Raw genomic sequence first — 18,007 nt, 5'->3', positions numbered from 1 at the left:
GGGGCTTCTGGCGGTCGCCCGGGTTACCAGGAGGCGGAGCCGTCAAGGCTGCTGTAGCCCGGATGTCCGAGTGCCCCTGTCGCCTCCACTGATCCCGGAGCTACTTGAAGCAAACCTTCCAGCGGTCAATGGGTGAGTGGTCAACGGGATTTGGAAGAGTTTATTTTAGTCCCGGCTTTTTTCCTACGCAGTCGGCTCCGGTATGGCTGCGGATGGGCAGCCATCTATAACGGCTCATTCTCTCCCTGGTTCCCACCTGCCATGGGGCCGGGCCCTGGACACCTCCTGGGGTTGGGTGGTGTCTGCTCCTGACAGGCTGCAAGGGGGCGCGGGCTGTTATGGGGGGGGGGGGGGGAAGGCCCAGCCTTTTGTTGTTCTGTATGAAATGTCACTTCAGTCCCTTTGTGTAATGCGGTGGAAATGCATTAATGAATTAAGAGCGCGGGCGTTAGAACAGAACAACAGTAAAGGAGCAGAAGCTAATTACTGCATAGATTAATATCTCCTGCTTCATTCTCCGCGCTTTAAGTTTATAGGGTCCTTCACAGACAGACCGTTGGGGGGGAAAATCTTCTAAAATTTTAACCATTGTTCAGTAAAGGAAATTAAAGGGGAAATTGAACAGACTTTTGGAGCCTGGGTTTTGTTTGGTAGATGGTGAGCTGTTGCTTTCAGTTTATCGTACAGGATATTTCAGGTCTTGGATCTCGAGAAACATTAGATTATGTACCTTCAAAAAGAATTACTAAGCATTTACTAGATATAAAGCCCTTGCAGAAGCTTCCAATTCTTTAACTTTTGCCTTCTTGAAACATTTATTTTCATGTATTTAGAATCCTGTAATTGATTATAGTTGCCTATTTTAAAAAGCGACAAAGAAGCTCATGTGTTTACAAAACTAAGTCCAATATTTGATAAAATCAAAAATACTAAACTTGAGACATTTTACCTAGTGTCTTTTCTGTTTATTTTTCAGCAGCAGCAGGATAAATAAATGGAATTTGAAAGGTGAAAAGGCCTTTAGATAAGGCAGTCTCAATTGTGAAATCATGAAGAATTTGGGAAAAGATTGTTCTAGTCATAAAATGCATTATTTTCCAAATCAATTCACATTTATACCATAGTTGATTTGGATTTATTCCACATTAGGCTATAGGTTCTTAGAAAGCAGGGACTCTGTCATGCTTCTCTGTGGACCTTTAGTGGCCCTTAACTAGTGAAAATGATCTCAGTACGTGTTTATTCAAAGAATAAGCTAGTGCATGAAGGGAATCAGATGTCACGTATGAAAAACTCCTCCAACAATTTTTCCTGGTGGATGAGATCCAAGATGATCTGTAGGTCCTAAGTTTTTTGGTAAAGAAGACTTATTTCCCTCCCACTTACTCCCCACTCCCACCCCTACCCCCACCCCACCCGCACCAGCTTTGAGTTCAGGGATTTGATTCTAAGGCACTTGTTCCCAAATTTTGGTCAGAGGCCCAATGATGACCTTGGTGAAATTTTCGCCTGTCCTCAAAAAAATGATAAAAGCTAGGACAATATAGGAATTTTTTTTTTTATTGAGGTGAATGTATTTACTCTCAAATGTTTACCCTCTATTCTGAAATTGTCCTTTTTGCTATTAAAATGTGCTTAATTGTATGTGCTTAATTCCTGAACTGGGTACAATAAAAAGTGATGATCCTTTATGAGTCCTGTTTTTTGTAAAAAAAAAAAAAAAAAAAAAAATATATATATATATATATATATATATATATATATATATATATATATATATATTTTGAGCTCTATTATCAATAAAATTCAAAGACAACTCTACAAGGGGAGTGGCTTTCTGGAACCATTGGAGACATACCTGGGTTAGACTTTGAGTTATGGGGATAAACCTGCTTGGCTAATTGAGGACCTTAATCATAAGGCACAGTATTAAGAGCAAGGTTTGAATTTAACTTTCTGCAGTGCCACAGCGTAAAAGGGAGAAATTAAAAAATAAATGCATCAGGAGATTTGTCTAATACATGTCATTTTAAAAATCAAAACTATGTTGCCATATATCTGCCAAATCCTTCGCTATTATTGCATTATTTTTTTATAATCACAAAAGATGTTACTATACTGGCGTTTGTTTTTAAAAAGCTGTCGATATTCAACCAGCATGCCTTGGACTTTATTGTGGGAAGACCCTATTATTTAAAAATGGCTCAACTGAAATATATGGAGAATGTGGGGTAAGTCTTATGTTCGCATGTTATTTCATTTGTAAAAATCTATTTGCTTTTGAAATATTTTCCCATGTTTAATCTTTTTTCTTAAATATACTCAGAAAAGATTATGGAGGTATTAATAAAATCCTTGTTCATACTTTCATGTTGAGATTTTTAATGTATTACATCTTTCTTGATAGTCACAGGTATTTTTTTAAAAATTATAATTTTACAGTAAATTCTAATTACTTTTTAAATGCTTTAGTACAGTGACTTGTACAGTAATATAACTTCAGACAATTTCTCTGCAAATTTTTTTACACGATGTTAAAAGTTAGATTTTTAATTAAATGGTAACTATTTAGTAACAAAATAAAAGGAACCCTTTATGAGAATTTTAAAGACATAGCACATAAGATGAGGCTTCTTTTTATTCACTTGGACACTTTTAAAAATTTTTAAATAGCTGCACATACAAAGCAACTGTATTAAACTAAAATATATCTTATAGAATGATTTTTTTGGGGGTGTTAATATTCTAAAGTACTGTCTGTACATAAAATATGGCTTTTATATATTGTAGGTATGCCCAAGAGGACAGAGAACAAATGCACAGAAGTATTGTCAGCCTTGCACAGAATCTCCAGAACTTTACGATTGGCTCTATCTTGGATTTATGGCTATGCTTCCTCTTGTTTTACACTGGTTCTTCATCGAATGGTACTCTGGGAAAAAGAGGTTAGCACATTCTATGATTGTTTCTGGATGCACCAATGTTGGAATATTTATTTATTTATTTTGGTGGTAGAAATTGAACTCAAGGCCTTGCACATGTTGAGCACATGCTCAACCCAATTTTCATTTAGAAGAATAATTACACTTTTTCTGTTGTTTTTAAAGGTGATAAGCCTGTTTTTCTTTATATTCTGATTAAACTTTACTATAGCAAGAAACTTAATGACAGGAGCATCTGATCGAGAAATGAGAGCTGAGGGTGACATTAGAAAGAAGGACTACATGCCTTATTAAGGAACTCTCTTTTATTTTACTGAAGGACTATTTTTTTTCTCAAAAATAATTCTTATTGTGTCTTTTTTTTTTTTTATACTGGGGATTGAATTCAGGGGCACTTGACCTTGTGCCATATCCCCAGCCCTGTTTTGTATTTTATATTTAGAGACAGGGTCTCACCAAGTTGCATAGCACCTCACTTTTGCTGAGGCCCACTTTGAACTTGGAATCCTCCTGCCTCAGCCTCCCAAGCTGTTTATTGTGTCTTATCTTCTAAAAAAAAAAAAAAAACTGGTTATGATTACAAGCTGTTTATTGTTCTATATAAAATACCTTGTAGTTTAATTTAGTGCTAATAATCTAGTATAATGTAGTTAAAAATGGTATTGCTATAACCTAATTATAAAAATTCATATCATTAAGACAACAAATTTATTGAGTAGTGTAGTTTATGTTTGGAAGATTAGGGGAGGAGATGAAGGACAATGATGTGGCTTCTAGTGATAATCTTGTGGGAAGACAAATGTATGCATAATTATAATCACTGTTAGAAATATAATAAAATAGTTATTTTTAAAAATTTTTTAGTTGTTGATGGCTCCTTATTTTTAATTTATTTATTTATATGTGATGCTAAGAATCAAACCCAGTGCCTCACACATGCTAGGCAAACACTTTACCACTGAGCTATAACCCTAGTCCCTAAAAGAGTTAAATGTAATGAAAATTATAAACAAAATTCTCTAGAGTCACAGAAAATGGAAAGATAATTGTACCTGATGGAATCTGAAATATTTCAGAGTAGGTAAAAAGACAGTATGAATAATGGCATGGAAGTATGAAATGTGGGATCTGAGGTGGTCAAAGTATGGGTTGCAAATGAAAGAAAGGTAATATAAAGGAGAGTGGGAAAAGGAGGTTGAGGCCCAAATATGCAGATTCTTGATAAGGATGTGAACTTTATTCTACTAAAATAGGAAGCCAAATTCTTCCTTAGTATGTTTCTGCTCTACTGATTTTCCTTTAACTCCTCCAGCTTCTCAGGACTTTTCCTACTTTATGTCTTTCCTCTACTTGAACCCCCTTTACTCAGCCTGAGAAGTATGGAAGCGAAAAGGAGCATCTGATCGAGAAATGAGAGTTGAGGGAGACATTAGAAAGAAGGACTGCATGAGGCTAGAATATAAAGATGTTTGGGACTGTTGGAGTCCTAGGAACTGAATAAAAGCAGAACTCATCTTGAAGGATACACTCTTTTCCAGATAGTGAAATGTGTTCTCATCCAACATTGGTACAGGAGAATTTAAAGAAATTTAGCATGGCGGGGAATTGTCAAAGGTGCTGGTGAGGAGTGTTTTTCCTGAAAGCCAGAAGAGATTCTGAAGTACAGTCACATACTGCTTAAAAGCAGGGATATGTTCTGACACTGTTAGACACTTTTATCATTGTGCAGACAACAGGACAGCTTCGAGATAAGTAAGCAACACAATCTTACGGGATCATTATCTCATTTGTGGTCCTTCCTTGACTGCAGCATTACTAGCAGTGCATAACTGTGGTTTCATAGAGGGAATTTTAGAATTGGCCTTCACATTGTAAAGATCACATAGGTGACTGCAGATGGATTTGAACGAACACCATGACACCATCAAAGAGGATATTTAAGTAATAGCAAGAAGCCGGGCATGGTGGCCCATGCTGGTTGCAAGTTTGAGTTTGGCCTTAGCAATTTAGCAAGACCCTGTCACAAAATAAACAATCAAAAAGGTCTAGGGATGTGGCTCAGTGGTAAGGCACTCCTGGGTTCAATCCTCAGTACCAAAAACAGGAAGAAAGGGAAGGAGGGAGAGAGGAAGGAAGGAAGAGAGGAGGATAGGCAAGAAATAATAAGTTTGGGATTTCTGTCTCTAATGTTTTCCCCTTTGTAAAATGGTCTAGGAGTTCTGCTTCTAACAGTGTTGGCTCATTAGGGGTTTCAAGTGACCCTTGTAAAATAACAGAGGTCCAGAAAGGCCTTACTATTTTATATATTGCTAGTCTCACCAGAGGTAGGGGGAATCTCTGAGAATTCTTCTTTTTTAAAAAACAGAAACTCACACTGGATGACAGGCTGGGAGCAGAGTGATAAAGCAGGTAGTTGGAATGAGAGTGTCTCAGTCCATTTGAGCTGCTATGACATAATACCTTATGTAATTTATAAACAACAGAACTATATTGCTCACAGATCTGGAGGCTGGGAAATTCCAGATCAAGGCTCACTCTGTTTCACAGATGGCACCTTCTTACAGTGTGCTCACTTAGTAGAAGGGACAAACATGTTCCCTCAGACCTCTTTTATAAGGGGACTAATGCCCTGAGGGCTCCACCCTCATTACCTAATTATTTCTTCATGTCTCTACTTCCTAATTCTGTTGCATTGTCTCTACTTCCTAATTCTGTTGCATTGGGTTTAGGTTTTAGCATATGAATACTGGGGCACATAAACATTCATACCATAGCAAGAAAGTTAAATCACATATTTGAAAACTAATTGGTAGATGTAACAAATAATATATTTGTGCCCCCAAAGGACTGTAGATAATGGATTTGAATTATAGGATAGATAACTGTTACCTCTGTAATTCTTTTTTTTTTATATATATATTTTTTTTAGTTGTAGTTGGACACAGTACCTTCATTTTATTTATTTATTTTTATGGGTGCTGAGGATGGAACCCAGCACCTTGCAGTAGGGGAGCAACTGCAGCCCCTACCTCTGTAATTCTTAAAAGAAATAAAGGATGCAGTCAGAAAGCTGCCCAGTCATCAAGAGATTATCAGAAAAGTGGATTAGAGGAAACAAAGGAACTTCTTAAAATGAAGATGTACACTTGCCATGTTAAAGCAAGGTGATCAGCAGCTTAAACAGTTAAAGATAGTGGATTAGAAAAATTACATATCAAGAAATAATGGAATGTAGTGCTAAGAGGGAAGGAGATAGAAAATATGAAATATGTTAAATGGTACTGAGCACAGCCAGGTGCAATAGCTCATGCCTGTAATTTCAGCAACTTGGGAGGTTGAGGCAGGAGGATCATAAGTTCAAAGTCAGCCTCAGCAACTTAGTGAGACCCTAAACAAATTAGTGAGATCCTGCCTCAAAATAAAAAAAATAAGTCTACTGCTGAGCCACAACCTCAGCCCCTTCGTCTGTAATTCTTAAAGAAACAAAGGATGCATGGTGGTCCATGCTGGTTGCAAGTTTGAGGTTGGCCTCAGCAATTTACCCAGGAGTGTTTTACAGCAACATCCCCAGACCTTTTTTATTGTTTGAGGCAGGGTCTTGCCAAATTGCTGAATGTAGCTGGCATTATTATTAAACTGCTGTGTTAATGTTCTTTTTTGTGCTTTTCTATATAAATGTATTTTTCATCAGAATGTTTTGGTTTAATGATATTCCATATATAATATTATTTTATTTTTAGAATTTTAAAAAATTGTTGGCATTCATTTTGATGGATATTTTTTTTTGTAAAAGTATAATAGAAAAGTGTGTTACAAGCCAGATGCAGTGGCATACACCTGTAATCCCAGAAGCTTGGGAGGCTGAGGCATGAGGATCCTGAGTTCAAAGCCAGCCTCAGCAACTTATTGAGAACCTATCTCAAAACTCTGAGGATCATTATAGATTTCATTTGATTCCTGTGATTGGCATGTCCCTTATAGGATCTTGGAAATTATACTTATGAAGTTGCCCCAGGAGAGACTGGCTCCTTGGAGGCAGAAGACTATAAAGACCATATAGAGATGAATTATGTATGAAACTTTTTATAGCAGGAGTGGCATGGCAAGTTAGTTGGGTGAAAGAAATGCATATTCAATAAAATGCTGTTTCTGAGACAATTGGATTTCCATATGGGAATATCTAAAGTTAGATCCTACACAAAAATCTATTCTGGTGAGTTAGAGATTGACATATGAAAAGCAGAACCTTAAAAATTTTAGAAGAAAACATAGGATAATATTTTCTTATATTGGGGTGTAGAAGTATTTGAATAAAGTATTTAAATTGCTGAAGCATTTAACAACCTCTTTGTTAAAAAAATTATCAAAGACAATTGTATTAAAATTTTGAACATGTTCATAAAGATCACAAAGAAAGTGAAAATTGAGCCCACAAACTGAGAGGAAGACATTTGCAACATGTTTAACTAAAGTAGATAAATCATGGTACTGTCACACAGTGGAATCTTACACAGAAGTGAAAATGCTTGAAGCTTAGCTGTGAGCAATGCCATGGACAAATCTTGGAAATGTAATTTTGAATGGGAAAAAAAGCCCAAAGACTCACATATGATTTAAATGAGCCAAACTGAACAGAGTAATCTTGAAACACTAATGTAATTGGGATGAAAACTATTTAGAAAAAAAAAAAAACAATTTAGTATAATGGATACCACTAGGAGTGTGGAATGGGGAGGAACTAAGAAATAGTTATAAGTTGTTGAGCGTGTTTTAGTTGCTGGGTTAAACAGTGGGCTCTCAGTGTTTATTACATTGTTATACCTTATAACTGACACGTTACATATCATCTTCTATGTACTTATTAAGGTAATTTAAAATGATGCATAGATAACTACAAAAATTTAATAACAATTTGGCAGCATAATAAAGATATAAAGTAGATACCTAATTTCTGCTCTTCTGTTACACCTTTAAATAATATTAGCATAGTATCCTCTGGGATATGAATATCCTTTTTCAGAAAATAAAGGAACACTCTTCTCAAGTAGTTTTCTTATATGTTTGGCTTTTCTCATCTCTTTAGAAGATTTTTTAGTTTTAGGATCTTGCAGTGAAATTTTTTTTTCTAGAATCAAAATCTTGAAACATGTACTTTGTTTTATTAAAGCCATCTCAATATTGAAATTTTTCTGGAAATCATGCCTCTCTGTTTTTCTAGCTCCAGTGCACTTTTCCAACATGTCACTGCATTATTTGAATGCAGTATGGCAGCTATCATCACCTTACTTGTGAGTGATCCTGTTGGTGTTCTTTATATCCGTTCATGTCGAGTATTGATGCTTTCTGATTGGTACACGATGCTTTACAACCCAAGTCCAGATTATGTTACCACAGTACACTGTACTCATGAAGCTGTCTACCCACTGTAAGTATTTATTTAGACTTAAGGTCAGTTAAAAAACTCTGAGGATCATTATAGGTTTCATTTGTTTCAACAGATTGAACATTATAAAAACAGCTTCTAGGTACTGGGGAAGATATATTGAAATTATTTCTTTTCTCTTAGAGCATACAGAGTGTTATAGGAGGAAATATAAATAAATCTCAGTATAATAGAAGGGAAAGCATTTTTATATTGTTGTTGAAATATATATAAGTACTTCTAAAATAAGATTTATATGTTTCCTAGAGTTTTTTTTAAGAGTTATAAGGAAAAAATTTGATGCAGAGATGCAGTGTCTGACATACAAGAGTATATGCTTTGAAGATAAAAATGTTAGGTTTGAATTCTGAGTTTGACAGCTGTTATGTTAGCACAGCATGTTAACAGCCTCTAGTAATCTCAGGTTTCCCATTGGTGAAATGGCAAAACCATTATGCGAGAATTAAATGAATCCATACATATTTGCCTTCCACGGCACCTAAATGTAGTTGGCATTATTAGACTGCTTGAGTTAATGTTCTTTTTGTGCTTTTCTAAATAAATGTAATTTTCATCATAATGTTTTGGTTTAATGATATCAAATTAGTAAAATTCCATATATAATATTATTTTATTTTTAGAATTTTTATAAATTGTTGGCATTCATTTTGATGGATTATTCTTTTTTTTGTAAAAGTATAAAGAAAAGTGTTACAAGCCAGGTGCAGTGGCATAAGCCTGTAATACCAGAGGCTTGGGAGGCTAAGACATGAGGATCATGAATTCAAAGCCAGCCTCAGAAACTTAGTGAGACCATGTCTCAAAATTAAAAATCTATATATAAAAAAGGGATGGGGATATGGCTCAGTGGTTAGGAACCCCTAGGTTTAATTCCAGGTACAAAAAAACAAAAGAAAAGAAGCAAAGTGTGTTACTTTGTTCTCTTAACTGTAGCAAATTTCTATTACATAATATGTTCAATGAAATTTGTCCTTTTGATCAAGTTCTTAATATTAAAGTGTCAAAAACCTACATATGCATATATGTAAAAAGGTGAAACAAGATACAGATGTAGCAATATGAAAATCATCTTTTCCACTGCCAATCTGTGTAAATAAAAGACTGATAATGTCCTCTTTCATTCACTATTTCATAGGGTTACAACCCTGAACTTCAGATATTCTCTTGTTATATGCTATCCTGAGGACTTGCAGAATTTAACCTAGTTCTATTTAGGAAACTTAAGAACTGATTGGTTATCACATTTAAATAAGATATGTAGTTACTTATTTAAAATAAAATCAGACTCATTTACTACTAGTCATATGTATGGTATTTATTATAGAAATATCAGATTAGAAGAGAGACAGCAACAAGATACTCCCAGCCCTCATTCTGCACCCATGATAGACACTTCTAATTTCAAACTCTATTGGCTCTCAAAAATTAGTGGGGATAAAAAAGTCAAGTCGAATTGCAGAATTTTGTTAATTTTGGGTGAGCCACAATGAGTGGCATTATAAAATTATGCGATAAAAATGCAAACATACCAGCTATGCCAGGTGAAAAGTCAAGGTAATTAATTCAATTATAGGTTATTATTTAAGAGACCTCATGGCTTGTCATCTGCCTATCAAGCTAGTTATACACTGTAGAATATTCTCCAGGAAAATCAAAGCACTGTTTTACTGCTTTCTCTTGTTCTATTGTTTTGTTAATAAAATTAATTCAGAGTTACTTTAAGGTAAATAATAATATAGTAAACAAAACAAAAACCCTAAATAAGGGGAGGGTTGAACAATAGAGGCATGTATTTTACAAGCTTTGTTGGTTTGCTTTTGATTTTATTCTTAGATGACTGAATTTGAAAATATGTAAAATGCAAGTCAAATAACTCCATATTTTCCGAACTACTTATCTATATCATAATTAAAAATATTTACATCTGTTTTTGTTTCCATTGAATTTTAATATTTATTTTTTAATACATGAAATTGTACATGATATTAGGTACCTCATGACGTTTCTATACATATGTACATCATGTGATGCATTTTTAATGTCTGCACAATATTCCAGCATGAATATACTATAGAATTAACCAGTTTTCTATTGTCGAGTATTTATTTTCTTCCCGAGTTTTCTTTTTTATAAGTGACTCAATAAAAACATTTATACATAAGGTTTATTGTGTGTATCCTGGGTTGTTTCCCTTTGATAAATAAATAAGTAAATTTGCTAGGTCAAAGACTATAAAATAAAATTTTTAGGATTTTTGATGCATATTTCCAAAATGCCAGGAAAGAAACCAGTGTACACTTGTATGTTGGCCAACCTTCTGCAATCTGAATATCTGATGGGTAGACTTACTATACTTTTTAAACCTGTTTTAGAATCTTTGATTTTAAAATATCAAGGACAAAAACACCTTTAAACATATTTTGATGGTACACATTCCCGATTATATCTTACAGGTACACCATTGTATTTATCTATTATGCATTCTGTTTGGTATTAATGATGCTGCTTCGACCTCTTCTGGTGAAGAAGATTGCATGTGGGTTAGGGAAGTCTGATAGATTTAAAAGTATTTATGCTGCACTGTACTTCTTCCCAATTTTAACTGTGCTTCAGGCAGTTGGCGGAGGCCTTCTATGTAAGTATGATGAGGAAAGGTAATGATATTTATTTATTATTATGTGTAATAAACAGTGTTTTTTCTTAATTTTGTAGCTTTTTTTAAGCTCATTTTTTAATCCTTAAAAAGAAGCTTTAGTGTGTGTGTGTGTGTGTGTACACACACATATATAGTGATTCTGGGGATTGAACTCAGGGCTTCATGTATGCTAGGGAAGGATAATAGCCCAGTGGAAGATGAACTGTCAGAGGAGGGGAGCCTGGGAGATCAGTTAAGAGATGATTGCAGTAAGCCAAGAATGACTGTCTGACCTAAGGCAGAGAAGTACTGGGAATGAGGAGCTATTTAAGAGGAGGGAATAACACATTGAATATAGGGGCTAAAGGAGTGGATGAGACTAGGATAAAGTAGCCTTCTTAGTTGCTGGTGGGTGGATAAACAGTGAACATTAGAGGAAACAAATACGGTGGTAGATGTGAATTCAGTATCCAAAAGGTTACAGGTAGTAGTGTTTTCCAGTCTGGAATTTGGGAGAGCTACCTAAGCTGGAAAGAGTTAAGAATTGGCAGCCCTCAATTTCCTCTGCCTTAGATTTTTGGTGCTATTATGCTTAAGCTCTTGGTTATGAAATGGAGGAAAGAGAGAGGCTGTGAAAGGCAGGAAAAGGTTTGGAAACCCACAGAGACTGCCAAACACCATTGCTTTCTATATCACAGCTGCCTATATTGAAAAAATTTACTTTTTCACACTGAATGGTTTTTACTCATTTTGTTAACAGGCCACCACTCTGAACACATTTAAGGGAAAGATCAAGGTGTTAATATTCCTTTGCACTAAGTATAAACTTAGGCAGTCTGCTGAGAATAGTCACAGAGAGCTTTTACCAACTCAATTTTATAATGTTGGAAAAAATTAAATATTTTTTGGTTCATAGAGGATATAATGAGTCTGAGCAAAGTAGAACAGCAGGATGCTTCTTATAGCTATGACACCTGGGGATTGAGGTCCAGAGAGAAATGTACTGGGAGCGATTGGAACACTGTCAGTTACAAACTTTTACCTGTTTGGAAGTATTATCAAAGCTGGCTTTTAAGTGTGATCTGCTTCTGACTCATGAGGGAAACCTGCATGCAGATTCCCAGGCCCTATCCCAGATCTAGGTTCATAGAGTCTCAGACCTAGGTTCATAGTTTTACACACTAGGGTTTAAAGACCACTTTGATTCCTGCCACCAGCCAAGTACCTCACTCTATCCCCTTCCTTAAAACTTCCTCTTCTTCCTTTTTACTCATATGGCTTTTTACTGCACAGTCTTAAAATTTGTATCATTAGCAACATCCTTTAGCTTCTTATGAATTAAATGGTATTGGGTTTTGTTTTTGTTTTTGTTTTTGTCATGACTGTTTGAGGACCCAGTCACTGTATCCTGAAAAGTTCTAACTGTCAAACAAGTCATTCAGCTCTTTAGTAAACTGAAATAAGCCCTGTATGGATAGTTCAGCATCAGCATCCTGAATTAACATTTGCAATTGTTCCAAATGAATTGTAGAATGGTTAATAGCTTCCTAAATTAAAGTAATTTTTAGGGATCTGGGGTTGTGGCTCAGTGGTAGAGCACTCGTCTAGTATGTGTGAGGTCCTGGGTTCGATCCTCAGCATCACATAAAAAATAAATAAATAAATAAATATATAAAGGCTTAAAAAAAATAAAGTCATTTTAAAATAATTATACAAAAATAATTCATAGTATATTTTTAATTTGTTTTTGTGTGTTCTAAATTTCAAAGAGTGCTAGTGTTGTGTAGGAAAAATTTTGCTTATACTGTACTGAACGTGGAGTAGAAATTTCAAAAATTTATTACTATAATGCTGAAAGATCTATTAACCCTTTGAAATTTATTGGTAAATGAACTTTTCTAAAAACTAATTAAAGCTTATGTAGCTAAAGATAGTCTTTCTCAACCAATGCTCCCCTTCTGGGCCACAAAGCACAGAAAATTGTTTGAGTAACTATTTTCTCAATTCTCCCAAGTTTAGTATATAACTGGTGCCATTCCAGATGCACAGGAGGAATTTAATTCTTTTCATTCAATGGATGCCTTAGGCAGTGATCTTTCAAAGCTGGACCAAGGATAGGTATTGCATTTCTAAGGGATTAGAAAAAAATCAAAAGATTTTTATTCATTGATATGTGCGAATCATATGACATTCAAATGTTAGTGTCTGCAAAGTTTTCTTGGAACACAGACATGCCCATTTACGTATATATTATCTATGACTGTTTTCCAGCTACAACTGTATAGTTAGGTAATTAAAACAGAGTCACACTTGCCTTTCCAGCAAAGCCAAAAGTGTTGCAGAAAAGGGTTGCTGATCCCTGTCTCAGGACATTGGGACTCAAATCTCACAGAACTAGTTGAAAAAGAATTTGACCTAGGGAGAATTATACTGAATTTATTGGATGGTTTATTCAGAAATCTGTTTAATTTCCAACAATAATACTGATGCTTGTCTTTCAGATTATGCCTTCCCATATATTATATTAGTGTTATCTTTGTTCACTCTGGCTGTATACATGTCGGCTTCTGAAATAGAGGTAGGAAATGTTTTTTTCCTTTGTTAAAGATACTCTAAAACAAATCTGACAATAAAATAGTACATATGATGTGATAAGGTACAACTAATTGTTTCAGTAATCCTTGGCTAATTGGTGTCATTGGTAGCTTTTAGATTGTTATCTAAGTTTCTGGAAGGCTGTGTGTGCTGCTCCATTATGTTTCCTTGGGAAATTGGTGACATAGTAAAGGTTTCCCTATTCCAGCACAGTGAAAAAAAATCATTTCACATAATTTACTCACATAGCAACCATTTAACTATCAAAATGTTGGAACTTAACACTATTTTGAGAGAAATATAAAAGTGCTTTGCTGCTGCATGTTGAATTAATTTTAAAACTTTATTATGCATTCTATAATCTATGTTTTCTCACTCTTTATTCACACTTTGTCCTATAAAGTCTATAATATTTTGGTGATTTGGAAATCACAATGATAGACAAACTAGTTCTGATTCTGTTTCCTTTTTTGAGACATTGTTTTTGTGCCTTAAACTTTCTGATATTTCAGTGGAAGACCATTGTTATAAGGAACTCTATTTTTGTTATTTTTAATTTTATACTTGTTTGTATTTTCAGAATATTTTTGACCATAAAAGCATATTTTGACTAATTTATAGGTTGATGGAATAGAATAGAATATTCTATGTCTTCATATATTTAAAATTTTCTATTTTTAAAGAACTAAGCTATTGTCAACCAAAAATTGAGAAGAGTGTATTTGACTCTTTAAATTGGGAAAATTGTATTAATTAAAATTTTAATTATTTTTTTCCACAATATTTGTTCACATACAATCTTCTGAAATTTTCTTTCTAAAATAATTGCCTGGATGTCTTCTGATTATTTTTTAATATGTCACATTTAAATGATTGCTATCAAATACCTGTCTCTCATTTAAGAACTCTATTTTGAGGCTAAACCCTAAAGGAATAAAGGTATAAGGTCTTAGACTCTTCCATCCTGTGCTTGCTGATGTAGTGTCTGTGATCTGTCTTAAACTGCTCATGACAGTGGATAAGAAATGTGCTTTTTCATGGTTTGTAGCATAAAAAAGACCAAAGAAAATAAGTTGTTAACTATTTTTGAGTGGTACATTAATGAAAAAATGGTGGTGGGTGCTAGAAATCATAGTAGCTTTCAGGTAGAGTAATAGCAAAAGAACTTCTGATAGTGACTATTCAGTTGTTCCCATTTGTAGGCTATCCTCATTTCTCATTTGTAATATTTAATCATTGTTTCATTAAGATTAATCAAAGAAGATAGGACATTAGTTTTTTTTTTTTTTTTTTTTGGGGGGGGGGTGGAGGGCGACTACCAGGATTGAACTCATGGGCACTCAGCCACTGAGCCACATCCCCAGCCCTATTTTGTGTTTTATTTAGAGACCGGGTCTCAGTGAGTTGCTAGTGCTTCACTGGTGCTGTAGCTGGCTTTGAACTCTCAATCCTCCTGCCTCAGTCTCCGAGCTGCTAGGATTACAGGCATGTGCCACCACACTGTGTAGAAAGTTATTTTTGACACGTTTATCAACTGCAGGGAAAGGTTCTAGGGAAGAGATTTTGAATATTTAAATAAAATGAGGTTTTTGAATTTTTATTTGTTCTTCATAGTGAAGAATTAGCTATACATTTCTAAATTAGCTTCAGACTATAATTCTCTGACCCTGTGACTCTCTCCTATGTCAAATGTTCACATACTTTAATTGGTCCTCTACATATGAATCAGAAATAGGGAACTGAATCAAGGAAAGAATCTAGTTCTAGGTGAGTTGATAAGTCATGTAATGATAAAGAGAAAGTTGGTGACTAACCCTTTATAAATTGTATATCAGTGTGTTTATTAGCACATTTAGATGCTTCTTTCATAGGAATTTGATCCTTCCAGTTTCTGCAGACTGTAGAACATGATTAAAAATTAAAAGAAAGTTAGAGTATTTACGCGTCATTTCTGCTGTCTTCTAATGGTTCAGGCAGCAGCCTCCAGGATTGCTAGAGGCTGAGGGAGTTGCGTTTATGTACCTCCTATCCCACCTATAAACTCATAGCTACAGTGGATCAGGGCAAGAAGAAAGCACATGGTATGGGATTCCTCTTTCTAGTTCATATCTTCTATGAAATACCACAGTCCCTTCTAGAAGGGAGCTAATTGTGATGTAGACTTCAGTGCTTTTATAACTGAAGGAAACCTCAAGTTCCTCATCTGTAAAATGAATGGGTAAACCAGGTGACTCATTAAGTCCTTTTTAACTCAAATATTATATTATATGACTTGGTTTGAAAATGAACTATTTAGCCGATTCATCCTGATAATCTGTATTTCTATTTTCTCTGTTTTATAAAATTATATAGAACTGCTATGATCTTCTGGTCAGGAAGAAAAGACTAATTGTTCTCTTCAGCCACTGGTTACTTCATGCCTATGGGATAATCTCCATTTCCAGAGTGGATAAGCTTGAGCAAGATCTACCCCTTTTGGCTTTGGTACCTACACCAGCCCTTTTTTACTTGTTCACTTCAAAATTTACAGAACCTTCACGGATACTCTCAGAAGGAGCTAATGGACATTGAATATAAAATGCCAAAAAACCCAAAAAGTGTTCTTAATAAAGAATAAAGAAATTTAATAAAAATGCATTAGAATTATTCTGTCACACATGGGAACAAGATTGTCAGTCAGTCTATCTTAATGTTTGTTTTTGTTTGTTTGGTTGGTTGGTTTTGTTTTTGACTTAACAGACTTTATGGTTAGACATGGAAAATATGAAATACCATAATACTCTGTTGCATAGTATAATACTATCTACCACACTAGAAGCCTAAACTAAACTTCTGAGGAAGTTTCAGCTGTTCTTAGAGCGTAATCATGTTTCTGTGTACTTGGTAGCAAATGTTTCTGTGTACTTGGTAGCAATGGCCTGTTCACTTTTTAGTAAGAAAAACTTTAATAAGTATAATCAGAAATCCCTAGCAGTGACATAATTGTGCATGCCTGTTGTGTTTCAATTTGTTTTTCACCTATAATGGGTTACAAAGACAAACATATTTGTGGGGTCTGACAGCAAATGTGGAAATAAAGTATTGTTTTTTGTTATCTATTTATTTTCACCAATACAGTATTTTGATAATACAGAAATAGAGCATAATTTATGTAACAGGTTTTCTGTTTATAATTTGAAGACACGTTCAGATTATTGTTCCTGTAAAGAAAATAATAAAAAGCTTAACTACAAAAAACTCAAATGTTCTGAAATTTGTTTTTTACCACACTAATTATAGAAATAATTAAAATGTTATATAGTAAATTTAGTCTCTTCCCAAATGAATAAGTAATATAGTCATATATTTCTTTTCTTATATCTTACTATCTTGTATCTTTATCATCCTTTTTTTGTTGATCCTGAGACACATCTTCTTGCATTGTGACATTTCTGAATTAGGATACATCTTATAACTGACAGCTTCTCAGATTTAATTAAACCCAGAATGTAAACAGTTTTTCTGTGGTTGGTTTTTGTTAGGTATACAGTGATGTTTATCCTCTGAAGGCTTCAAGAGACTCATGGTCTAAGCCATGGAAGCAAAATAAAATATTTAGCACTTATAATCTGGCTATGCTCCATTTATATTGTTTAGAAGGTCTTCACTGATTCTGCCAATATGTGGGATTTGACTATTACATCTCAAACTTAGAACACTTCTATTAATAGTTACAAAATATGAAAATAAGTGCACTCATTTCTCCTGTGGTTTTGTTTTTACCTTTCAAATTCATAGCAGTTGTGTCCTTCAGTTATTTTGAGAAGTACTTCTTTGTTAATGCCTTTTCCCTAGGACATTCAGGTGTTGTTTGGAAATGGACTCTTTTTTTATGCTTTAGTTTCTTCTTTTCTGTAGGAATAAAAATAAAGTTTTAAATTCTATTTGCATTTCATATAGGTTTGGTGATTATTAGTGTACATTAAAATCCCGAGTTGCCCAAAGAATCCTCCACTGGAAAATTATGTAACTGGATATATGGGGGGGGGGGGTTACATGAATCTGATTACCAGGACTATATCTTCAGGTCCCACTATATGTGAGGCCATTTTAACAATCACCTTTTCAGATATCCTGTTCTAACAGAAAAATATCTGTGCAAAAGGAGAAATCATGCAAGAAATTATTACAAGTCCTCAGAGGCAAAGAATTCATGAATACGTAATATCTGTGTTTTAGATTTGATTTCATAAACCCAAGACAATTGGAATTCAGAGTCACTATGGTTGTTGATGTTACTAAGTAATTTGAAAAATGTGATCATTGAATACAAAACAAATTTCCTAGCTCAGCGATGTTAAGTTTCAATTTAGGAGTTTATAGCATATTACCTTTCTTGCTGCTTAGTGTATG

General features: G+C 34.4%; 1 protein-coding gene across 3 annotated transcripts; it reads left to right on the top strand.

The window, feature by feature from the left end:
• Positions 1–42: 42 nt before the first annotated feature.
• On the top strand, positions 43–16,858 carry Jkamp (JNK1/MAPK8 associated membrane protein). 3 transcript variants are annotated; one of them, XM_027929806.3, is made up of 7 exons: positions 43–132; positions 2,158–2,231; positions 2,791–2,945; positions 8,161–8,367; positions 10,839–11,020; positions 13,522–13,598; positions 15,968–16,858. In XM_027929806.3, the coding sequence occupies exons 1-7, from the start codon at positions 129–131 to the stop codon at positions 16,184–16,186; spliced, it is 918 nt and encodes a 305-aa protein (XP_027785607.1). In that variant the 5' UTR covers positions 43–128; the 3' UTR covers positions 16,187–16,858. The 3 variants fall into 3 exon arrangements, with proteins under 3 accessions (XP_027785607.1, XP_027785606.1, XP_027785608.1); XM_027929805.3 differs by having other exon boundaries at positions 2,140–2,231; XM_027929807.3 differs by lacking the exon at positions 2,158–2,231 and having other exon boundaries at positions 45–132.
• The last annotated feature ends 1,149 nt before the right edge of the window (positions 16,859–18,007 follow it).

This window comes from Marmota flaviventris, chromosome 2 (genome assembly GCF_047511675.1).
Source record: "Marmota flaviventris isolate mMarFla1 chromosome 2, mMarFla1.hap1, whole genome shotgun sequence".
Taxonomy (NCBI): domain Eukaryota; kingdom Metazoa; phylum Chordata; class Mammalia; order Rodentia; family Sciuridae; genus Marmota; species Marmota flaviventris.
Note: the sequence above shows the minus strand (reverse complement) of the source record. Positions and strands in the feature narration are given on the sequence as shown.

Bases quoted from the DNA above. Each gene is read 5' to 3' on its own strand.
- Jkamp (XM_027929805.3), top strand. The intron at 2,232-2,790 runs GTAAGTCTTATG...TATATATTGTAG, and splicing joins AAATATATGGAGAATGTGGG to GTATGCCCAAGAGGACAGAG. The intron at 8,368-10,838 runs GTAAGTATTTAT...TATATCTTACAG, and splicing joins CATGAAGCTGTCTACCCACT to GTACACCATTGTATTTATCT.